We start from the raw sequence: 21,830 nt of genomic DNA on the forward strand, positions 1-21,830 counted from the left end.
TTACACAGCCATTTTAAAAATGAGCTTAATCTTTCTGTTCTGATACATCCACTTTACTGAATGAGAAGGAAAAACATGTATTTTATTACATACGCACTGTATCATACACAGATGTCTGGAAATGTACACATCAAAATGTTAACAGTGACTACATCTGAACAGGACTAAAACTGGGAACAGACTTTCACTTTTATACAGTACCTTATATATTTCTCTATTGTTTCAGTATTCTTCAACAAGTATGCATTTCTTTTCTAATCAATTTTTTAAGGCTTTGATCAACTGCAGGTCCACATAAATTATTACAGGCTTTATTCTTAGTTCATATTTTTATCCCTATTTCTTAAAAAATATTTTTGTAGCCAGGTACGGTGGCTCACGCCTGTAATCCCAGCACTTTGGGAGGCCAAGGCTGGTGGATTGCTTGAGGTCAGGAGTTCGAGACCAGCCTGGCCAAGATAGTGAAACCCCGTCTCTACTAAAAATACAAAAATTAGCCAGGCATGGTGGTGCGCCCCTGAAATCCCAGCTACTCAGGAGGCTGAGGCAGGAGAATCACTTGAACCTGGGAGGTGGAGGTTGCAGTGATCCGAGATCACGCCACTGCACTCCAGCCTGGGCGAGAGAGTGAGACTATGTCTCAAAATAAACAAATAAATAAAATAATAATAATAATAATAATTTTTGTAATGATCCCTGTAGCAATCCTGAGAGGAAGGTAAGACAAGAGACAGTACTAACCCAGTATCATAGATGAAAAGCTATAGGTAAATTGCCTGACATCACCAAGCAAAACAAATGACAGAACTGGGGCTAAGGAATGGCTCTTTTCTCTTAGTCCAATGCTGTTTTCGTTGGACATTACTGCCTCTCCAGGACAGGAAAGAAGGCTGCCTTGATCCGCTCAACATCTTAGTACTAAATGACTGAAAAGATTTAAACCTATTCCCACTGCTGACACTCCCAATCTCCGTAAGTCATTTGAGGGTACTACTGACCAATGGCCATAGGGACCCTTTTAAATAATCCCAGGGAAGAGGAGGTTACAAATCCTGACGCAAGCCCCTTCACTGTTAGACAATTCCTCATATTGAGCTGAAACCTATTTTTGTTACTTTGACTCCCTGGTCCAAGTTTGGCCATTTGGAATGGCACAAAACTTGAATATACTCTCCTTTTCTTTTTTTTTTTTTTTTTTTTTTTTTTTTTTTTTTTTTTTTTGAGACGGAGTCTCGCTCTGTTGCCCGGGCTGGAGTGCAGTGGCCGGTTCTCAGCTCACTGCAAGCTCCGCCTCCCGGGTTTATGCCATTCTCCTGCCTCAGCCTCCGAGTAGCTGGGACTACAGGCGTCCGCCACCTCGCCCGGCTAGTTTTTTGTGTTTTTTAGTAGAGACGGGGTTTCACCGTGTTAGCCAGGATGGTCTCGATCTCCTGACCTCGTGATCCGCCCGTCTCGGCCTCCCAAAGTGCTGGGATTACAGGCTTGAGCCACCGCGCCCGGCCTACTCTCCTTTTCTAGAGTATATTCAAGTATATGAAGAAAGCTATCATTTGTGTCCTTTTGAGAATGAGTGCTTTACCTATATAAACTTCCAATACAACATCTGTAATTATCCAACTTCTAATTGCACTGAAGTCCTAACAAACTGCTTGGCAGAGAAGGAAAAGGAAAACTATCATGTAGGACCCTTACCAAATCATAAAGTATTTAATACAAGCAGTCAATTGTTACTACAATCCTTTAAGGTAGGGGTGTCCAATCTTTTGGCTTCTCTGGGCCACACTGGAAGAACTGTCTTGGGCCACACATAAAATACACTAACACTAATGACAACTGATGAGCTCTAAAACAAACAAACAAACAAACAAACAAACAAACAAAAAAACAACAAACTCGTAATGTTTTAAGAAAGTTTACGAACTTGTGTTGGGTTGCATTCAAAGCCGCCCTGCGCCATGTGTTGGACAAGCTTGCTTTATGGGGAGTTACAGAGAACGGACATTTTTTATCACTCCTTTGTTAGATGTCACCAAATCAAATAGCTTTGCAGTGTAAAGAATAGGCACGAAGTTGGGGTCAGATGCTTCTGACCAAGTCTTGGCTTTAGACGGCTACTCATAGCAGATGCAAGAATCTGTTATGATTACAGACAATTATTAGCTATTCATTACACAGACGAACAGTCAACCTAATGATTTTTCCTCAGTAAAATATTTTGTGTTGTTTTTGTCAGAACCTTCAATAACAAAGTGGCCTGGTCGTCCTCCTGATTAACAAATGAGACTTTTTCATAACTTAAAAGAGAGAAAGGAATTAAAGATAAAAAGATAAAAATGGTCAATTGCAACTTAGTGACTGAACCTGAGACCCAGGAAAACATTCAGGACGAGAATGACATAGTGATTAGATAACACCAACAAAATGCACAATGAAAAGTACAAGTAGGAGAAGCCTAGGAATAGCTACACTATAGTTAAAACTGCTTTTTACGAAAACAGTCATGAAAAACAATCAAAAGCAAATGTTTGTGCACAGCCTTATAGTAAGAATACAAAAGAGGCAGACATCTATTTGGAATAGTGCAGCTTTTTATTTTTATTCGGGTGTACCTATTGATAATAGGAGCAAACTTGGGAAAGTCTTCTCAAATGTTGCTTCAGGTTTTCATTCTCAAAAACCTCTCAACCCAAGTGGGGGAAAGGAGAGCACTCAATTTAAAATATTCTTTCTTATTCTCCCTTACTGACCTGTGTTGCCCTTCACCAATATTTATAATTGGTATTTATTTATCTCTCTGCTTACTTTTTGCCCATATCACCTAGAAACTATAAGCTCCGTGAAGGCAGAGTCAGCTCTTTCGAACACAGTATACCTATGAACACAGGGCCTTGCACAGGGAAGGTGCTTATTAAATATTTGTAGAATAAGCAAAGAAAGAAAGAGGAAAGGAAAAGAAAGGAGACCACAGGTTACCAAAAACAGATTACTTTGCTTTCCCAATCAATGTTGGGAAATTAATCACTTATTGAACACTTACTATGACCTAGGCCATTTATGCATATCACATAGTTTAGCCTCCCAACAATCCTGACAGCTTTGTCATTTGAGACCAAAGTAAGGCTCAGATAAACTAAATATTATATAACTCACTCAAGCCACACACCTAGTAAATTTGAGCTTCATAACCTATGTGAATATTAGGTTTACCTGAGTGATGCTGGTCCCTAATATGCCCCTGTCGTCAATGATTTTCTCTCCATACAGCCATGGAGACAGGGAGAGAGATTCACAGCAAACAGCAAATTAGTAGTTGTTTTTGTTTTTTGAGACGGAGTCTCGCTCTGTCGCCCAGGAGTACAGTGATGTGATCTCAGCTCACTGCAACCACCGCCTCCAGGGTTCAAGCGATTCTCCTGCCTCAGCCTCCTAAGTAGCTGGGATTACCGGCGCCCGGCAAATTTTTGTATTTTTAGTAGATTCGGGGTTTCGCCATGTTGGCCAGGTTGTTCTCGAACTCCTGATCTCAGGTGATCCGCCCACCACCTCGGCCTCCCAAAGTGCTGAGATTACAGGCGCCCGCCACCACGCCCAGCCAGTTTTTGTATTTTTAGTAGAGACGGGGTTTTGCCATGTTGGCCAGGTTGGTGTCAAACTCCTGACCTCAGGTGATCCACCCGCCTGGGTCTCCCAAAGTGTGGGATTACAGCACTTTAACCCACGACACCCAGCCTGCAAATTAGTACTTATATACAACCCAAGTCCTCTGGCTATCTAGTCTGAATTTTTTCCAGTTTACAGAAGTCCTGCTAAACAGCAAAACAAGTATTTTTACATTAACCAAATATTTTTATCTTCAAAACAATTGTTACAAAACAGAAATTTCCCTCTATACTAGTGAGAACAGCCTAAGACCACTTAATCATTCACATTTCCCCTGTGGGCTTGGGGTTTTTGGAAAAAAAAATCGTAGCTGAATAAACTTGGTGTAAAGTTTGAGAGAGACACTCATGCCACAATCCTCGTTTCCCTCTGCTAATGTGATCCAGATGGGAACGTTGAAAGACGTAACTGCCCCATTTGCACCTTAGATTTGATTAGGGTCCTGTTCACTCTGTGCAATTAGTTAAGTGTGCTGACCATCAAATATTTACCAGGAGACAACATGTCCAGGTCAAAGAAAGGGCGTGAGAATAACATTTTATAAAGAGTTGCGCTGCAGCCAAGACTAACTCTGGGCTGCGGTCCACACTCGCCCCAGTCGACTCCTCTCATTTCCTCTCTCCCCTCTCCAGTGAACCATTCCTTCCTGGAGTCAGAGACGGTGCAACAGGCAGGTTCCTACCTTGGTCTGCACACTCTTATCGAACTTGTCATTTTTGAAGCTAAACGTATTCTGGTGCTTCTGAGGTCTGGAACGAGCCACGTTGCCTTTCTGGGAGCTCATCGCCGAAATCAAAGCCACCCCTCGCCGTGAGCAGGCAAAACGATGAAGGGAAAACCAGCGAACTACTCCCAGGAATTGACGCTTCTGTCAATGACCCGGAAGAAACTAATGCACCCTTTCCGCCCCGGCTCCGGGTCGGCCCACGTGACTCTTCTGGGAGGTCAAAGAGCATAGCTCTGCCCTCCCTGCTGTTAGGCCAGGCCACTCCACGCGGCGCAGCCCGGACCCCCTCCTGCTTCGCGCAGCCTCTTTCTCAAGTCCCGCTTTCTTCGAAATTACCCCATTGGCCCGAATGTGGTAGTCCATCAAGGCAAAGGGGAGGGGAACCTTTGCTCCTATTGGTTCTTCTTTTCCGCAATCCCCGCCTCCTGCCGAGCGAGCTCAGCCTCTCCTGGAGCCCAGAGCGCCTCCGACCCTGCTGGGCGGCCTGTGATTGGTGGCAATGAGGCGAGGCTGGGCTCCGTCTCTCCCCCCGCCCGCTCGCAGGCTGGAGCCGGGGTCAGCTTTGGCACCTTCCTCCAGTCAGTGGCCAACTCCTGGCTCAGTGAGGATTCTGCTCGTTCCCTCGGTTCCCCTCCAGTCTCCCGCCCGCTACCGGAGCAAGCCCCGCGCCTGGCAGGCTGAGGAGGAGCAAAGAAAGCAGAATTAAAGAGAAGGAAGACCTGGCCGGGTCTGGGTGGTGTCTGCGGTGCCAGAAAGGGAGGCGGTGGCGGCGGCGGCGGCTGGGACCACGGCCGCGCGGGACGTGAGGCCCGAGAGCAGCCGACGGCAGCTGCGGCCGCTCCAGCGCCCCGCACCGGGGCCGTTAGTCAGCAGAACGCGAGCTCTTGTGGAGGAGCAGGGCCGGCGCGAGGCGAGACTCGGGAGCGCGAGCGGGGCCCCTCGGGCGCCACCGTCCTTCTTCGTCCCGGAGCCGGGGGCTGCAGCCCTGGTCCCCGCTCGTCTGCCTGGCCCGTCTGCAGGCGGAGAGAGTCCGACGGCGCCCGGAGCGCGGATCTCGCCTTGTGGAGCACAGCGCGTCTGCTGCGGTTCTCTCCCGACCACTTCTGCCCGGCGCTTCGGCCCGGGCCGCTCAGGTGCAGGTGCGTGCGGCCTCGGGGCTTGGGGACGCCGCAGCCCGGCTCGGGGAGGGGGCGCTAGGCCGGGAGCCGCAGCGCGGGAGGGACGAGCCCGGGCCGGCGGGGGGAGGGGAGCGGGAAGCGTCTTTGTTGTTGGCGACCAGGATCCCTCTCAGCGCAGGGGAAAGGCGGGGAAGCCACTCCTGATCGGGTCTGTGATTTTGAGAAGATTCTCTGGTGGTTGCGTGAAGGGGAGCGGTAGGACAGTCCCTGCGGTCCGTGGAGCTGCCGGAGTCAGGGGGCGGGGGAGGGAGGACCGACCGACGCTCTAAGAAGGTCTTTGGTCCTTCTCACAGAAGAGAAGGGTTCCATTTCATTTCCTTTGCTTTTCTCTCAGTGGATGAAAAGATGAGGTCAGGTTCCCATTCCCCTCCCTGGCGCACTGAGAGATTCGCGGGTGCCTAAAAGCTTTCTCCTGAATGTCCTTATAGCTCTGTCAGGCGCGATTTTAGATTGAATCTGCACGGGGCTTGGCGATTTGTGTATTCAGGTGGGGCTGTCGTAGGGTTCTTTTTCTTTAGATGGTTGGACTTTAATCTTACCTGTTTTCGAACTCTTAAGGTAGGCTTATCAGGAATCGTTTTTGAATTGGAAAATTTAAAGGTTTTGTTTGGGATTTCTTTTTAACCCCGAAACAAAGTTATGTCAAATTAGGTTGTACTGTGTGGGGTCTTTCGTAAAGGAAAGAGTGTATTTAACCTGGGGTTTTTGTTTAAAAAAAAAAAGTTCAGATCTTTGATCCTTGGTGAGACTTCTGCCAATGCCAGAAGAGAATTTTCTGTAAATGACGCTTTAAGTCAGGGTGAGGTAGATTTGGTAAGCAAAAGGATGAATAACGGAATACAGAGAGGGTGACCTTTAAATTTCTCTGTTTATGAACTGTGTTCTGGCTTAATACTTTTTGTGATATATGGTGCTTGATCCACAGATGATTCATTGGAATTTTTTTATGCCTCTAATAAATCTTTGTAGATCTTGTGCCAACATATGAAACTATAATACCTCATGAGTCGGAGTAGAAAGTCAGATACATGTTGTAATGTTAATCTGTTTAGATTAACAGGGAAATTTACATTGAAATGAACTTTTTTCCATAGTTTCCCTACATATGTTTATAGCATGAATTTCAGTTGGGTGACATCTAATGATAGCCAGAATTTTGAAAATTCTCATGATTGCTAGTATTCTAATTTGAGACTGCCCAACTTGTTGTAAAGTTTTTATTTGGAGAATAGGGGTCGTGTTACTTAAGGAACAGCAGAGGTAAAAATCTCTGTTGTGCAGTAATTGTCATATCATTTGAAATCCAGGAGGAAATGAATGGCACCTTCACCTATATTTTGACCTCTCTTTTCTCCTACTCTATATTAATAAGGTTAATTGGCAAGGACAGGATTAGATTTTTAGCAGGCTAGGCAGTTTTAATTTTGTCCCTTAGTGTGCAGTACTTCAGTTGATGAGTAGCTTGTTTCCTTGAGTATCTTTGCCCATTTTGAAATGTTTATGAAATGACTGCTGACAAAGAATTTTCTGTTTCCTGGGACAAACAAAATCACCAAAAAACATGATGAAAAAATAATGTTTTTAGTAGCTTAATGAACACAGAAGAATTAAGCAATTAGTGTCTGTTCCAAGTTTCACTGAATTGGTCTACAACTCCAGGCACGCTATCCCACATCTGAGTAAGTTTTCTCCATCTGTAATGTAGGGCTAATAAAATGTGCCACCTGCTCACTTTATAAAAAAGGTCAGTGAGAACCATATAGGCATCAGTTACTCTGGTTATGTGACCGTTGATATACGTTAAATGAGAATACTTTTTAATGCATTGCTCTTATTTTGTTTTGATATTGTGAATTTCAGTCCTTTGATGAACAGTTAGCATAAAGATAGGGAGAATGACTGTCCCTATGCCATTATTTAAGAATTAAAATTTCTTCCATATTAAGATTGGTGTTAAGATTTTTAGAAGCAGTGATGACAAGAAAATAGAGTATATTTTATTGGTTGGTTTATTTGCTGGTAGATTTTACTTCGAATTTTTCCAAAGTTTTGCTCTTAATTCTGAAAATTATTCCTACCCTTCCTACTGTTTAAAATTTCACACATACATTGCCCCATTTGCCTGTCCAGTTGGAGAGAGAAAGTGAGTTTGTGGCTTTTCTTTTTTTTTTTGAGACGGAGTTTTGCTCTTGTTGCCCAGGCTGGAGTGCAATGGCGTGATCTTGGCTCTCTGCAACCTCTGCTTCCTGGATTCAAATGATTCTCCTGCCTTAGCCTCCCGAGTAGCTGGGATTACAGGCACCCGCCACCACACCCGGCTAATTTTTGTATTTTTAGTGGAGACGGGGTTTCACCACGTTGGCCAGTCTGGTCTTGAACTCCTGACCTCAGGTGGTCCACCCGCCTTGGCCTCCCAAAGTGCTGGGTTTACAGGTGTGAGCCACCGCACCTGGCCATTTGTGGAATTTTTACAGATGAAATAAATAAAGCCCAGATAAGTTAATTATTTCAATTGCCTAAAGCTAAGCAATTAGTAAGAAGTAGAATTGAGGCTTAAACCTGGGTCTTCTCTAGTCCTGAATCCTTTGCTTTGGAGCAGTGTTTTCCAAACACCTTTTCATGCCTAAGAGTTTTGTCCTAGTGAAATGAGAACTAACATAGCAATATAAATGTTGGTGCCATACAATATAATGAATATCCATGTACCCATCACCCAGTTAAACAAAACTACCAATTAAAACGAAGTGTCTGGCCGGGCTCGATGGCTCACACCTGTAATCCCAGCATTTTGGGAGGCCGAGGCGGGCAGATCACCTGAGGTCGGGAGTTCGAGACCAGCCTGACCAACATGAAGAAACCCCGTCTCTACTAAAAATACAAAATTAGCCAGGCATGGTGGCGCATGCCTGTAATCCCAGCTACTCGGGAGGCTGAGGCAGGAGAATCGCTAGAACCCAGGAGGCAGAAGTTGTGGTGAGCCAAGATCGCACCATTGCACTCCAGCCTGGGCAACAAGAGCAAAACTCTTTCTGAGGAAAACGAACAAACAAAAACAAAAATAATAAAGTGTCCTTGGTATGCTGTATCTCTCTTAAATGCTATTCCCTTTTCCCCCCACATGTAACCAGTGACCCAAAGTTGACATGCATCCTTCCTATATCCACGTTTGTGCTTAACTACGTACCTTTACCTATGAACATTATATATATAGTTTTATTTTGATTGTCTTAAGACTATTTAAATACAGATATCTTTCTTTAGCTTGCTTTCTTCACACAACTTGGCCAAGATTTATCTATGTTTATTCAGGTTGCTCTAGTTTATTTACTTTTACTGTTAGGTGGTATGTGCTGTGTTATATAACTATGTCAGGTTTCTGTTGATGGTCATTTTTGTTGTTTCCACTTGTTTGCTATTAAACAGTGTTATAAGGAATATTCCTGTGTATGTTAGGTATCTGTTGTGTAAGACTTCTAGGGCAGTGGTCCTTGACCCTAACTATATCCCATGTTCTTAGAAAATATTTTATAGTTCCTTCAATACTATCCTAAAATGAACTTCATAATAATCTATATTCATACTTTAAAGAAAGCAATGGCCTTAATAAAATAAGAAAAATTTGTAATAAAGTAATGTGTGTTTCACTTTGTAAATGCTTGAGCTCAAGACTACATTCAAGATTAGCTACCAAGTGTAATGGTGGACCAGCAACATCTGAATCACTTGGGAGCTTGTTGGAAATGCAGAGTGTCAGACTTTAACCTACTGATGCAAATGCTGTTTTTTTTTTGTTTGTTTGTTTTGTTTTTAAATAATGTAAGAGACAGAATCTCTGGAGTCATACAACTCACTGTAACCTCAAACTCCTGGGCTCAAGGGATCCTCCCACTTCAGCCTCCTGAGTATCTGGGACTACAGGTATGCACCATCACGCCTGGCTAATTTTTACATTTTTTACAGAGGCAGGGTCTTGCTATATTGCACAGGCTGATCTTGAACTCCTGGCCTCAAGTGATCCTCCCTCCTCAGTATCCCAAAGCACTAGGACATTGGGATTACAGACATGAGCCACTGTGCCTGGCCAGATGCTGTATTTTATCAAGATTCCCAGGTGATGTATGTACGCACTGAAATATAAGAAGCGCTGCTAAAAGAAATAGTAGTAATTAGACACTTTGTACCAATGGGTGGTGTCTCCATCAATACAACAGCTACAGATTATGACAGGTATGTTGAGTTAGCCATTCAAGTACCAATGCTGAGACTGTCATTGGTGGAAAATGATTTTCTGAAATGACAAACTATCCTCAGAAAAGTTTAAACAGAAATAAAAGTGCAATCTTACCTCTTTACACAATGGTTGCACTGATAACAAATCTTCATCTTTGTTAAAACTATACAAATAAACTTGGTATTAAATCCTGTTTAGAATTATCTGGCATTAGTGAGTTTTTTTTCCTCTTTCTGTTCCCCTCTATGAATGTCCAACAGAATATTCAAGTCATGAGGCATGGAGCAGCTTTCTTGCTTTCTTTCTTTCTTTTCTTTCTTTCTTTTCTTTCTTTCTTTCTCTTTCCCTTCCTTCCCTCCCTCCCTCCCTCCCTCCCTCCCTCCCTCCCTCCCTCCCTCCTTCCTTCCTTCATTCCTTCCTTCCTTCCTTCCTTCCTTCCTTCCTTCCTTCCTTCCTTTCTTTCGACAGATTCTCACTCTGTCACCCAGGCTGGAGCGTACTGGCATGATCACTGCCCACTGAACCCTCGACCGCCACAAACTCAAACAATCCTCCCACCTCGGCCTCCCGAGTAGCTGGGACTACAGGCATGTGCCACCCCACCCATCTAATTTTTGTATCTTTTTTGTACAGACGAGGGTTTCACCATGTTGGCCAGGCGGGCCTTGAAGTGAGCGCAAGTGATCTGCCTACCATGGCACCGCACCCCGCCCCCTGCCTCCCAAAAGTGCTGGGATTACAGGTGTGAGCCACTGCGCCCAATCTGAGCAGCACTTTCTTTGTGCAAGAAAAGTGCCTCGCATTCCTTGCCTGTGTTTAGTAGTGCCCCTCATTCAATGTAGCAGCCAAAAGCTGTCATTGAGAAAGATTGCCCTGGTTTATAAATCTGGTAGTAGATTGCTAGACCATAGGGTATAAATATCTTCAACTTTATTAGATAACTGTCAGTTTTCTCTACAAAGTACACCTTCCAGTCCATAATGCATGAGAGAGGGTCTTCTTGTTTGCATTCCAGATATTTTAGAAGGTACAAAAATATTAGTAGTAATATTTTATTAATTTTTGCCATTCTGGGGCGTATGAAATGGTACCTCATTGTAGTTTTTATTTGTATCTTTTTAAAATGTATTCTTTGTAATAATATTTGGTAAGCATTAAAAATATCTTCCAGCCTGGTCAACGTGGTGAAACCCCATCTCTACTAAAAATACCAAAAATTAACCGGGTGTAGTGGTGGGCTTCTGTAATCCCAGCTACTCAGGAGGCTGAGACAGGAGAATTGCTTGAACCCGGGAGGCAGAGGTTGCAGTGAGCCAAGGTCGTGCCACCACACTCCATCCTGGGGGACAGAACCAGACTCCATCTCAAAAAAAAAAAAATCTTCTTCCATTCTTTAGCGTGCATTTTCACTTAAATATGTTGTCTTTTAATGACTAGAAGTTTTTTTTAATTTTAATATCAAATGTATTATTCTTTTTAAAGCCTTCTCTATACTGGGGTTATAAAAATTCTTTCAGAGCATCTTTTAAGAGTTTTCACATTTAGATCTTAAATTCATGTTGAGCTGTTTTTATATAATGAGGTGCTCATGGATCTAAATTTACTTAATCAAAATAACTGCCCTTTATTCTGAAATTAGGTAATTTTTTATGTTAAGATGTTCTGATGAAATTACAGTGATAGTAATTGTTTTTAGTTCTTAACATCCCTTTGTTGCAGAATTACAATTTGACATCTCTTCCATTCCAACTTTTCTCTTTTTTACTTTACCTGTTTTTTGAAATCCCTAAGGTTTAGCAATTACTACTTTAGTGTACTCTGATTCTTATGTTTCATCCGTGTCTCACATTTAGCCACTATAGCATCATCAGATGTGAGTAGACACTCTTAAATACTGATCATTGATCCTCATCTGCATCTTCCACTTTTCAGAGTTTGCTTGAAATGTCTTTTCATCACCTTTTATTATGGCTAGGATTTTTAAAATGATACTAATGACCCTTTTTTTTTTAACAGAATAGAATTTCAGACTAAATTTAAATGTTATTTGAATATAAATTTGTCTCAGATATAGGGTCAAACTAAATGTTTTCCTAGTAATTAAAAGTGAGAATGATTAAACAAGTTCTTGCATACAGCTAAAGCTGAAAACAGGAAAGGAAAATTGGGCCAGTGTCCACTGGGTACCAGTCACTATTCTGGGGATGGGAGTAGGGGAATGACATCTATGAGCAAAACAAGCAAAGATCCCTAACTTCCTGGAGCTTATCACCTACCAGAGGGCCACTGATAATATGCACAACAAATAAAATAATATATTAGAAGGTGATAACTGCTTTGGAATAAAAGAAAACATAGAGAGGGGTAAGGTGGACCAAAGGAGTTAGTTGAACCTGTTAAATAGGGTGTTTAGGGTAGGCCTCATTGAGAAGAGGAGAATGAGCAGAGAAATGCAGTCAGTGAGAGTATTAGCAATGCAGATATTAGCAAAATACTGGAAGAGTGGACAGAATATGGTCTCTAAGTGAAACCTGTGTTCCTGGCTCTCCCCACCTTTAAGCTGTGTGAACTTGACATGCTAATTAACCTGATTTCTTGATTTCTTCATGATAACCTGAGAAAAGTATTATTAAGATTAAAAGATATAACAAGTAAAAGTGCCTACTTCCCGCCCCCCACCTTGTTCTCATAGCACTCTGTATTTTCATAGCATTTATTACGGTCTATAATTATCTGTGTCATTATTTGATAAATATTTATCTCACTCATTCTAAAACATTGATGGAAAGAACCAGTCATTGCAGTAAATCTATTTTGTTAACATACAGTCATTTGTAGACAAACCGTAAACCTTTTTTCATGTGAAAATCATCTCATGCAGATTTATTGAGAAAGTGTTTTGTACTTATAGAATGTCTTTATGCTAGAACTTCAGATTGTATTACAGGTATTAGCCCATTAATTACCACATGTCATCTTTGTGATGAAGGTAATGGATGTGTATCATCTTGGAGTTGAAGGAACTGAGGTTGCTAATGGCATAGAGACCTAGGAAATCAGAGAATTTGGATCAAATCTGATTACATTTGATTATATTCCCTCTCTCTCTCTCTCTCTCTCTCTCTCTCTCTCTCTCTCTCTCTCTCTCTTTCTTTCTTTCACTAGTGTTAAAATGGACTCTCTAAAGTATAAAAGCAATAATACATAGATTATTGGAAAACCACTAGCAAACAAGCAATTAATATTTTAGTTATGACCTTACTTTCAGTTTTTTCCCCATGAGAAGCTTCTTATAGTGTCTGAGGTGATGTTCGAATTCTATGCATGTAGCAAACCCATGTATCCCACAAATAGATAAAATATTATCTATCAGTGAAAAAAAAGGATGGCAATAATTAGAGGCCTTTATACTTAAAAATACTGTATATTGATAAATACTTTTTAAAATTATGGCTTATCAGAGTATTTAAGATTTATGTTGAGGATGTAGTCACATTAAAAGGGTAGGATTTAGAAATGCATAGCATATGCCTAATGTAGATCAGAGTGAAGAAAGGGGATTGAAATAACTTCATTTACTTGGTGCAGCCGAGTCTCCACTCCAATCCCAAGAAACTTGAAGTAAAGCAAGTGCCTCCAGGAACAAAAATAAAAGACATTGTCAATCATGTCAAACTTGTTTGGCTTCTGAATTTAGATTTTTTTTTAAGTTTGTTTTGAAAATGAGAATCAATGGAAATAATTCATATAATAAACTTTTCCCAAAAATGTCATTTGCAGATTGTCCTAGATATTTTGTTTCTGATTACTATCCTGCCTAGTGTGCTGATAATTTTTCACTGTAGCTCTGTGGACCCAATCCCTGAAAGTAATGATTATTCTCTGCACATCAGTTATTAGCAAAGAAAATGTCATTTAGTAACTTGTATTGGCAAGCCTACATCTGAAATACTACAAGTTACATTTTGTTCAGAGCTTTTTAACAGACCTCATTGTCGCTTTTATTAATCAAAGAGTTAGGGGCTGATCACGGTCCCTTTACAACTAATTGGTAACAACCTGCTACAGACTTCTTTGTTCCTTCTCCAGTTCTACTGCTTCATTTGACTAGCCTGAAAAAAAAAAAAAAAACTGAAAGGGTGGGGGTGGGGTGGAAGGTAGGGGTAATGAGATAATAGCCAGAAGCAGGACTTTACATATATAAAGGGTGTTCTGATACAAACCACTAGGGTAATGGCTTTCCATTTTTCGTTAGATTCTATAAAAAAATACATTTTGCTTCAGAACCTAATTCATACATATGCACCCAGAAACCAAAATAAGTATCACTAAAGAGATTATCTAAATTAATCAGCATGTGCACGGGTCAAGGGAGACTGTTTTTGCCAGAGGCTTAAAAGCTAGTAAAAGTTGTTTCATTTATTTGAAGGAGGAATGATGAGTTGGGGAAATTTTATCAACAAAGAAGGAACAATATGTGATAAGGCACAGAAGCAAAAAAGAACCTCTCTTAGTGAGGAACAGCATGTTAAATAGAAAATTGAATAAGAAAATGCTCAGAAATAAGGCTAGAGACCAAGGAGGGTGGGGGAATCATGTATCGCATGCCAGAGAATTTAGACTTATTTAAGAGAGCTTGAAAGTCCCGTTGGAACATTTTAAACAGGAAGGTGACATCAACTGGTGGCAATGTAGAGCATGGATTAGAGGGGTATGAAATAGATATTAGTGAGTAATTTTATAACATTCATTGAAAAGTGGTTGAGCTAAAAATGAGGCTAAGAGGTTTGCAGAGAGGTCCATAGGAAGTAGACCTTAATTGAATGAGAGGAATGAAGAGGGGGATGGGGAAATAGTGAAATGCAGATGGAGATATTTCAGAGTCTAGAGTTTAAGGGGAAGACCTGAAACCTTAGAGATTTAGATTTTTAGATCTAGGTAACATTGTAGTATAAAGGGTAGTTAAAGCAGTAGGTTTAGGTGAGATAAAAAGAGGAAGACAAAAGACCAATCTATAAAAATAAATAAATAGGTTAAAAAAGAGTTTGAAGAAACCATCAGAGAAACCAAGATTGAAGGTTAATTTCAAGAAGGAAGGAAAGGACAATGATGTTAAATGCTATAAAGTGATCCTGTATAAGTTGAAGATTGAAAAATACCTGTTATACTTCGAAATTGTTAAGAGGTTGTCAGTGATCCTACAAGTTGATGAGAGATGTTATATTACAATTCATTTTGGGCCTGACAGGGAATATTGGTAAGTGAGAAGTAAAGAGGTTTGATTCTGAAAAAATGATTCAGGTACGGTAAGAAGAATCTAGATACAGATACATGCAAAAAAATTTTAAGCATGTGCGTGAACTCTGATGTGGAAACAGCTTCATGCTTTCAAGAGACTGAAAAATGGTGAGTGAGAGAGGCTGTAACCCTAGTGATGAGGTGGGGATAGTATCAAGATATGGTTGGAGGGGTAAGAAAAAGCCACTTGACACAAGGTGTTTTAAGGACCTGTGGAAAAGTTTGATTTTTTCTTTTTTTTCTTTTTTTTTTTTTTTTTGAGATGGAGTCTCGCTCTGTTGCCCAGACTGGAGTGCAGTGGCACAATCTTGGCTCACTGCAGCCTCAGCCTCATGAATTCAAGCGATTCTACCACATCAGCCTCCCAAGTAATCCTGGGATTATAGGCACACCCCATTATGCCTGGCTAATTTTTATTTTTATTTATTTATTTATTTTTTTTTGAGGCGGAGTCTCGCCTGTCGCCCGGACTGGAGTGCAGTGGCCAGATCTCAGCTCACTGCAAGCTCCGCCTCCCGGGTTTACGCCATTCTCCTGCCTCAGCCTCCCGAGTAGCTGGGACTACAGTTGCCCGCCACCTCGCCAGGCTAGTTTTTGTATTTTTAGTAGAGACGGGGTTTCACCGTGTTAGCCAGGATGGTCTCGATCTCCTGACCTCGTGATCCGCCCGTCTCGGCCTCCCAAAGTGCTGGGATTACAGGCTTGAGCCACCGCGCCCGGCTAATTTTTATATTTTTAGTAGAGACAGGATTTCACCCTTTTGGCCAGGCTGGTCTCGAACTCCTCTCTGCCTCAACCTCCCAAAGTGCTGGGATTACAGGCATGACCTTGATTTTTTTACAAGTAGAGAGAGAAGACATCAAGGAGTTTTTAAGCAGGAAATCACCTTGTAGGCCATCTAGAAAAGAAATTGTAGATTAGGAGAACATATGAATGGAAGAAATTCACATTTACTCAAATATTTTTCTTTGTGTTTACTTGCACATTTTGAGTTGTTCTTTCTGGTGTGTTATTCTATGTAACCCTGCTTTGTCCTTTCATTTCCTCATAGTGAGAGACTAGTACAAAAAGGATAGAAAAGGCAATCTTAATAAATTCAGAGAATTACATTTGTTCTTAATTATAATTAAAGATGACATAAATTGACTTTTCAATTGAACTGTCTTTTTTGGGATTTAGACTTTTTTTTTTTTTTTTGAGACGGAGTCTCGCTGTGTCACCCAGGCTGGAGTGCAATGGCACGGTATCTCCGCTCACTGCAAGCTCCGCCTCCCGGATTCATGCCATTCTCCTGCCTTAGCCTCCCGAGTAGCTGGGACTGCAGGCGCCCACCACCATGCCCGGCTAATTTTTTGTGTGTGTTTTTTTTAGTAGAGAAGGGGTTTTGCCATGGTAGCCAGGATGGTCTCGATCTCCTGACCCCGTGATCCACCCACCTCGGCCTCCCAAATTGCTGGGATTACAGGCCTGAGCCACTGCACCCGGCCTAGACTTTTAAGATATTAAAGTCAATGAAAATTTCCTGCCTATCTGGTACTATTCTGGCTTGTTTTTAGTAAGGCTCCTAAAGAATTTACTCTTCTTTTAGAAATGTCATTTAGAGAATTTTAAAAATATTCTCAGTATTTTTAATGAAATGTAGAATTAAAGATTTTTTGTGTTTTTTTTGTTTGTTTGTTTGTTTTTCCTGTAAGGACAAGGCCGGAAGAGAGCCATATTTAGTTGCATAAAGATGATGTTAACATAGGATATGATATCCCCAAAATAGGCAGTTTACAGAGAAGAGGGAAGATTTAGTATAATTTTGCCAGAGAAGCTCTATGTCTCATAGTGCATTATTTTCACATTAAAATTGAGGCAATAGGGGGCATAGAGCTCTTTTAAATAGAGTTATAGCCAGTACCTTCATTTTCCAACTCTTGGGCTAGTGCTCCTTCCACAATTCCTATATTTCCTACAGATCCAAGTAATGTTGTCAAAGATATATTTAACTCATCTAATAACAGGGTCCATGAGATCCCTGCCTAAAATGGTATGCAAGACCATGTAGTAACCTAATGTGCGACGTTTGTAAGGGTGAGCAAACCACCCGTCTTAAATGCCTGCTTTCTTCCTTATTACGAAGAAGTATTTACACCAGAGATACCCTAGACGTATAGACTACCAAATAAAAACTACAGGCCCAGCCTATGAGATTCATCTCTAAGAATTTGCCTCAATGTTTTACAGACATCTTCATCTTCTGCTTTCCTCCATCCCACTCTTCCCCAGTTGCATTACTTGACATACAACTTTGGAAACGTTGTTCTCTGTCAGCTTTGGCTAAAATACTTTTCAGACCGACCCTAGGACATTTCTTTAAAATAAAAAACGAAAACAGTATTTGCTTGTATTCTTGCTACGCAGCTCTCTCTCTTTTTTTTGTTTTTTGAGAGTCTTGCTCTGTTGCCCAGGTTGGAGTGCAGTGGTGCAATCTTGGCTCACTGCAGCCTCTGTCTTCCCGGTTCAAGCTTTTCTCATGTCTCAGCCTCTTGAGTAGCTGGGATTACAGGCACGCACCACCACACCTGGCTAATTTTTGTATTTTTAGTAGAGATATGGTTTCACCATGTTGGCCAGGCTTGCTCTGAAACTCCTGACCTCAGGTGATCCACCACCTCAGACCCCCACAGTGCTGGGACTACAGGCGTGCACCACCACTCCTCACTAATTTTTTTTTTTTTTTTTTTTTTTTTTTTGGTAGAGACAGAGTTTGCCATGTTGCCCAGGATGGTCTCAATTGCCTGAGCTCAAGTGATCCACCTGCCTCGGCCTCCCAAAGTGCTGAGATTATAGGTGGGAGCCACCACTCCCAGCCAGAGATTTGTTTTTAAATTTCTCACATATCTAAACCCGCCCTTTCCTATATGTATTTTTTTGAGATGGAGTTTCACTTTTGTTGCCCAGGCTGGAGTGCAATGGTGCGATCTCAGCTCACCGCAACCCCCGCCTCCTGGGTTCAAGCGATTCTCCTGACTCAGCCTCCTGAGTAGTTGGGATTACGGGCATGCATCACCATGGCCAGCTAATTTTTGTATTTTTTGTTTTGTTTTTAGTAGAGATGGAGTTTCGCCATGCTGGTCAGACTGGTCTTGAACTCCCGACCTTAGGTAATCCACCCACCTCGGCCTCCCAAAGTGTTGGGATTACAGGAGTGAGCCACCATGCCCGGCCTCCCATTTTTTTTTTTTTTCTTAAGACGGAGTCTCGCTCTGTCACCCAGGCTGGAGTGCAGTGGCCGGATCTCAGCTCACTGCAAGCTCCGCCTCCCGGGTTTACACCATTCTCCTGCCTCAGCCTCCCGAGTAGCTGGGACTACAGGCACCCACCACCTCGCCCGGCTAGTTTTTTGTATTTTTAGTAGAGACGGGTTTTCACCATGTTAGCCAGGATGATCTCGATCTCCTGACCTCATCATCCGCCCGTCTCGGCCTCCCAAAGTGCTGGGATTACAGGCTTGAGGCACTGCGTCCGGCCTGCCTCCCATGTTTTTAATTCCTTTCCACCATACACCCTATGCTTTTGTTCTTTCTCACTTTTCACATTATCCTCCAAGCCTGGAAGGTTTTCCCTCTGTTTTGGGAAGTCATATCTAACTGAAGTTCTAATTCTCTCACAAAGTCATTCCTAATTCTTGATCTCTACTGTCTTCTGATTTCTGAAAGCTTAAAATCTACTCCACATTAAATAGCCCTTAATTTTTTATTGGATGAAAAGACCCTACAGAACATTAATTCCCAATCTGTTAAATATGTTGTTCTTATTCTCTTATATTAGGCATCTAAACTATTCTTTGAAATCTTTATTCCATTTCTTCTTACGCACTACCGAAAAAAATGTATGAAAAGACAAAATTTCCATATTTGAAGAAAGTGGTGAAATGTAAACTTTTTGAGGCTGGAAAAGTTTTAAGCACAAGTAACAAGTGTTTGTTACACATCTAAGAGTAGTGCTATTTCTTCAAACCTTTACTTAACAGATGCATATGATTAAGGGAAACAGCTGCAGCCAGAGGAAAAGGAAGTGGTAGAGATGACAATTTATGCAGCAAGCCAAACTGGGCAAACTGAAGGCCACATTAGTAAGGATTTACTGACATGTTACAACATCTAGGTAAAGAGAGTTAGAGAGTATTGCATTTATATTGAGACTGCGTGAATGTTGTAATTTCCCCATATCACTACTAAAAACGTATTATATACAGTATATGGAAAAGGGATCGATAATTAAATGAGGAATATAAATTCCTTTGGGAAATAAATTCTTTGCAAGATGGCTTCGTTTTATTTTCATTTTTTATATTTTTTGAGACAGGGTCTTCCTCTGTTGCCCAGGCTGGAGTGCAGTGGCATGATCATGGCTCACCATAGTCTCCACTTCTGTGCTCAGGCAATCCTCCCACCTCAGACTCCTGAGTAGCTGGGACCACAGGCGTGTGCCACCACACCCATCTAATTTTTATTTTTTGTACACTATGTTGCCCAAGTTGGTCTTGAACTCCTGGGCTCAAGTGATCCTCCCACCTTGGCCTCCCAAAGTGCTGGGATGAGCCACTGAGCGTGGCCTGCAGAATGACTTTATATCTTAATGTAGAGCAAGGTTACAAGAAATTTAATGATGTGGAGTGGTTGAAACCCTCTAAGCCAACTGTTATTAATTAGTTTTATAGGTTGTTCTTGGAGCTGCCACTTACTTTTCCTGGGTTAGTCTTTAAGTAAAAAGGGGACAGATCGATTTATTAGCCATTAGTTGGTACCTAAAATTCTTTCTAGTTATAAATTCATGTGTCTCCCATGAGGGACCTAAACATTTTCTTATTGTTCTGTACTTCCTTTTGGGCACCTACCACTGAACATCTTAACCCTTATTCTAAGAGGTTTTGCATATAATCAGCCCCAGGGCTGCTAGAAGAGAGAGATGACATTTCCTAAGCAAGTTCAGCTTCTTCAGCTCAGAAAAAAGGATATTTTTTGCAACAACATGAAAACCTATACAGGGGTTTAATCAATTTTCTCTATGTCCATTTATCCCATTTTCCCTTTTAATTCTGTCATTTGTCTTTGAAAAGGTGAGGAGAGGGACACTCCTATGTCTTTAAGAAGATATATATATGTGTGTGTGTGTGTGGGCATGCACGCATTGGTAGAAGATAGAACTGTGTATGTATAGACCCCTGTTTATTTGGTTGACTCTGTAATAACCATCAGAGGACTTTTTAAACAGCATTTCCACTAGGAAAGCTGAAGCCTTATGCTACAAATTTGGCATCTTTTTTATTCACAGGCTGAAATTCTAACCCTCCTCCATCAGAATTTCTTAGTTACCAAGAACTCGAGATATTTTTTAGAAGTTTAATATCTTGACCAAGTTCTCTTGAACCCCCACTGGATAGGTGACAGAACTAGGGATATTTTTTAATGCCCATATGTAAGAACTAGGGATATTTTTTAATGCCCATATGTAGATATATTTTCAGGGCAAGAATAAGAAGTCTGCTACTACATTTGTAGTCTGCAATTTTATGCAATTCTAAAAGGTAAAAAAAGAAATTGAAGTCAGGAGTACAATGCAGAAATTCCTTTCTACAGCTGAGAATGTTAATCATATAAAAGTGAAGTTGGGGACAGAATGAGCATTCACTGAATCAAGATATGAGTAGATTAAGATTCAACTTGGTAGCCGAGCGCCGTGGCTCAAGCCTTTAATCCCAGCACTTTGGGAGGCCGAGACGGGCGGATCACGAGGTCAGGAGATCGAGACCATCCTGGCTAATACGGTGAAACCCCGTCTCTACTAAAAAATACAAAAAACTAGCCGGGCAAGGTGGCGGGTGCCTGTAGTCCCAGCTACTCGGGAGGCGGAGGCAGGAGAATGGCGTGAACCCGGGAGGCGGAGCTTGCAGTGAGCTGAGATCCGGCCACTGCACTCCAGCCCGGGCGACAGAGCGAGACTCTGTCTCAAAAAAAAAAAAAAAAAAAAGATTCAACTTGGTTTATTTTGTAACGGAAATGTCTTACACAGCACTGGAAATATCCATCTTAACCACAGATTAGATAGATGCAAAAAGGAAGGGTTCTTTTAGCTTTCTAAATAGAAATTAAGATATTATGCTGTTCTAGATTGGGTGAGTGGTAAAGCTTGAGAAGCTTAAAATGAAAATGTAATATACCTTAACCTCCAGAATTTTGAGAAAGTAATTTTCAAGTCAGTCTGTTATTAAATGTTTTGGACCTTTTGTCCCAAAATTTTGCATGTAGTTTCAGGAGTTTTCCATGAACCACAGACTCTTAATAGTCCTGTTGCATTCTAAGGTAATTTTTAGGTTTGACCCCAAGCTGTTGGCACATTAAGTGATTTTGCATGGAATGGATTAAATAGTACCTAGCTCCAAACCATCCAAATAAGGGTTTGTCCAAAGTCAGGTCTGAGAGCAATATACAGTATAATGTTATCCTGAGACATTGACATTTTCTGGTAGAAGATATTAATAAGAAAGTTTATTAAGTATTAGAACATTAACAGATTGGTGTTACAGAGGTTGAAGAGCTTGATGCATTCTTCAAATCGCAGACTTTACAAAGTAACATAATGTAGTACTTCAATTTTGGGGGCTTGGCTACATTATACACCCAATATAGAAAAATCTATACTGGGTGATGGCCTCCTTTTTCCATACTGGTATTCTACAGAAGGCAGA

General features: G+C 41.5%; 2 protein-coding genes across 13 annotated transcripts in view; one reads left to right on the forward strand and one right to left on the reverse strand.

The window, feature by feature from the left end:
• The window catches only part of C16H9orf85 (chromosome 16 C9orf85 homolog), a 74,463-nt gene extending 69,577 nt beyond the window's left edge, over positions 1 to 4,886 (reverse strand). For all 6 annotated transcript variants that reach the window (XR_004053998.1, XM_030919783.1, XM_030919781.1 and 3 more), the window contains exon 1: positions 4,343 to 4,886. Coding sequence is in view for 5 of the 6 variants with exons in the window: in XM_030919783.1 (XP_030775643.1) it covers positions 4,343 to 4,444 (102 nt within the window). In the remaining variant the exon portion in view is untranslated. The remainder of the gene's footprint in view (positions 1 to 4,342) is intronic.
• Positions 4,887 to 5,403: 517 nt separating this feature from the next.
• The window catches only part of ABHD17B (abhydrolase domain containing 17B), a 50,490-nt gene continuing 34,063 nt past the window's right edge, over positions 5,404 to 21,830 (forward strand). The window contains exons 1-2 of one of the 7 annotated variants that reach the window (XM_030919775.1): positions 5,411 to 5,526; positions 9,387 to 9,483. The gene's annotated coding sequence lies outside the window, so the exon portion shown is untranslated. Of the gene's footprint in view, positions 5,527 to 9,386; positions 9,484 to 9,630; positions 9,677 to 21,830 lie in introns of those variants that run through there. The other 6 variants (XM_030919777.1, XM_030919776.1, XM_030919779.1 and 3 more) reach the window with 6 other exon arrangements.

This window comes from Rhinopithecus roxellana, chromosome 16 (genome assembly GCF_007565055.1).
Source record: "Rhinopithecus roxellana isolate Shanxi Qingling chromosome 16, ASM756505v1, whole genome shotgun sequence".
Lineage (NCBI taxonomy): Eukaryota > Metazoa > Chordata > Mammalia > Primates > Cercopithecidae > Rhinopithecus > Rhinopithecus roxellana.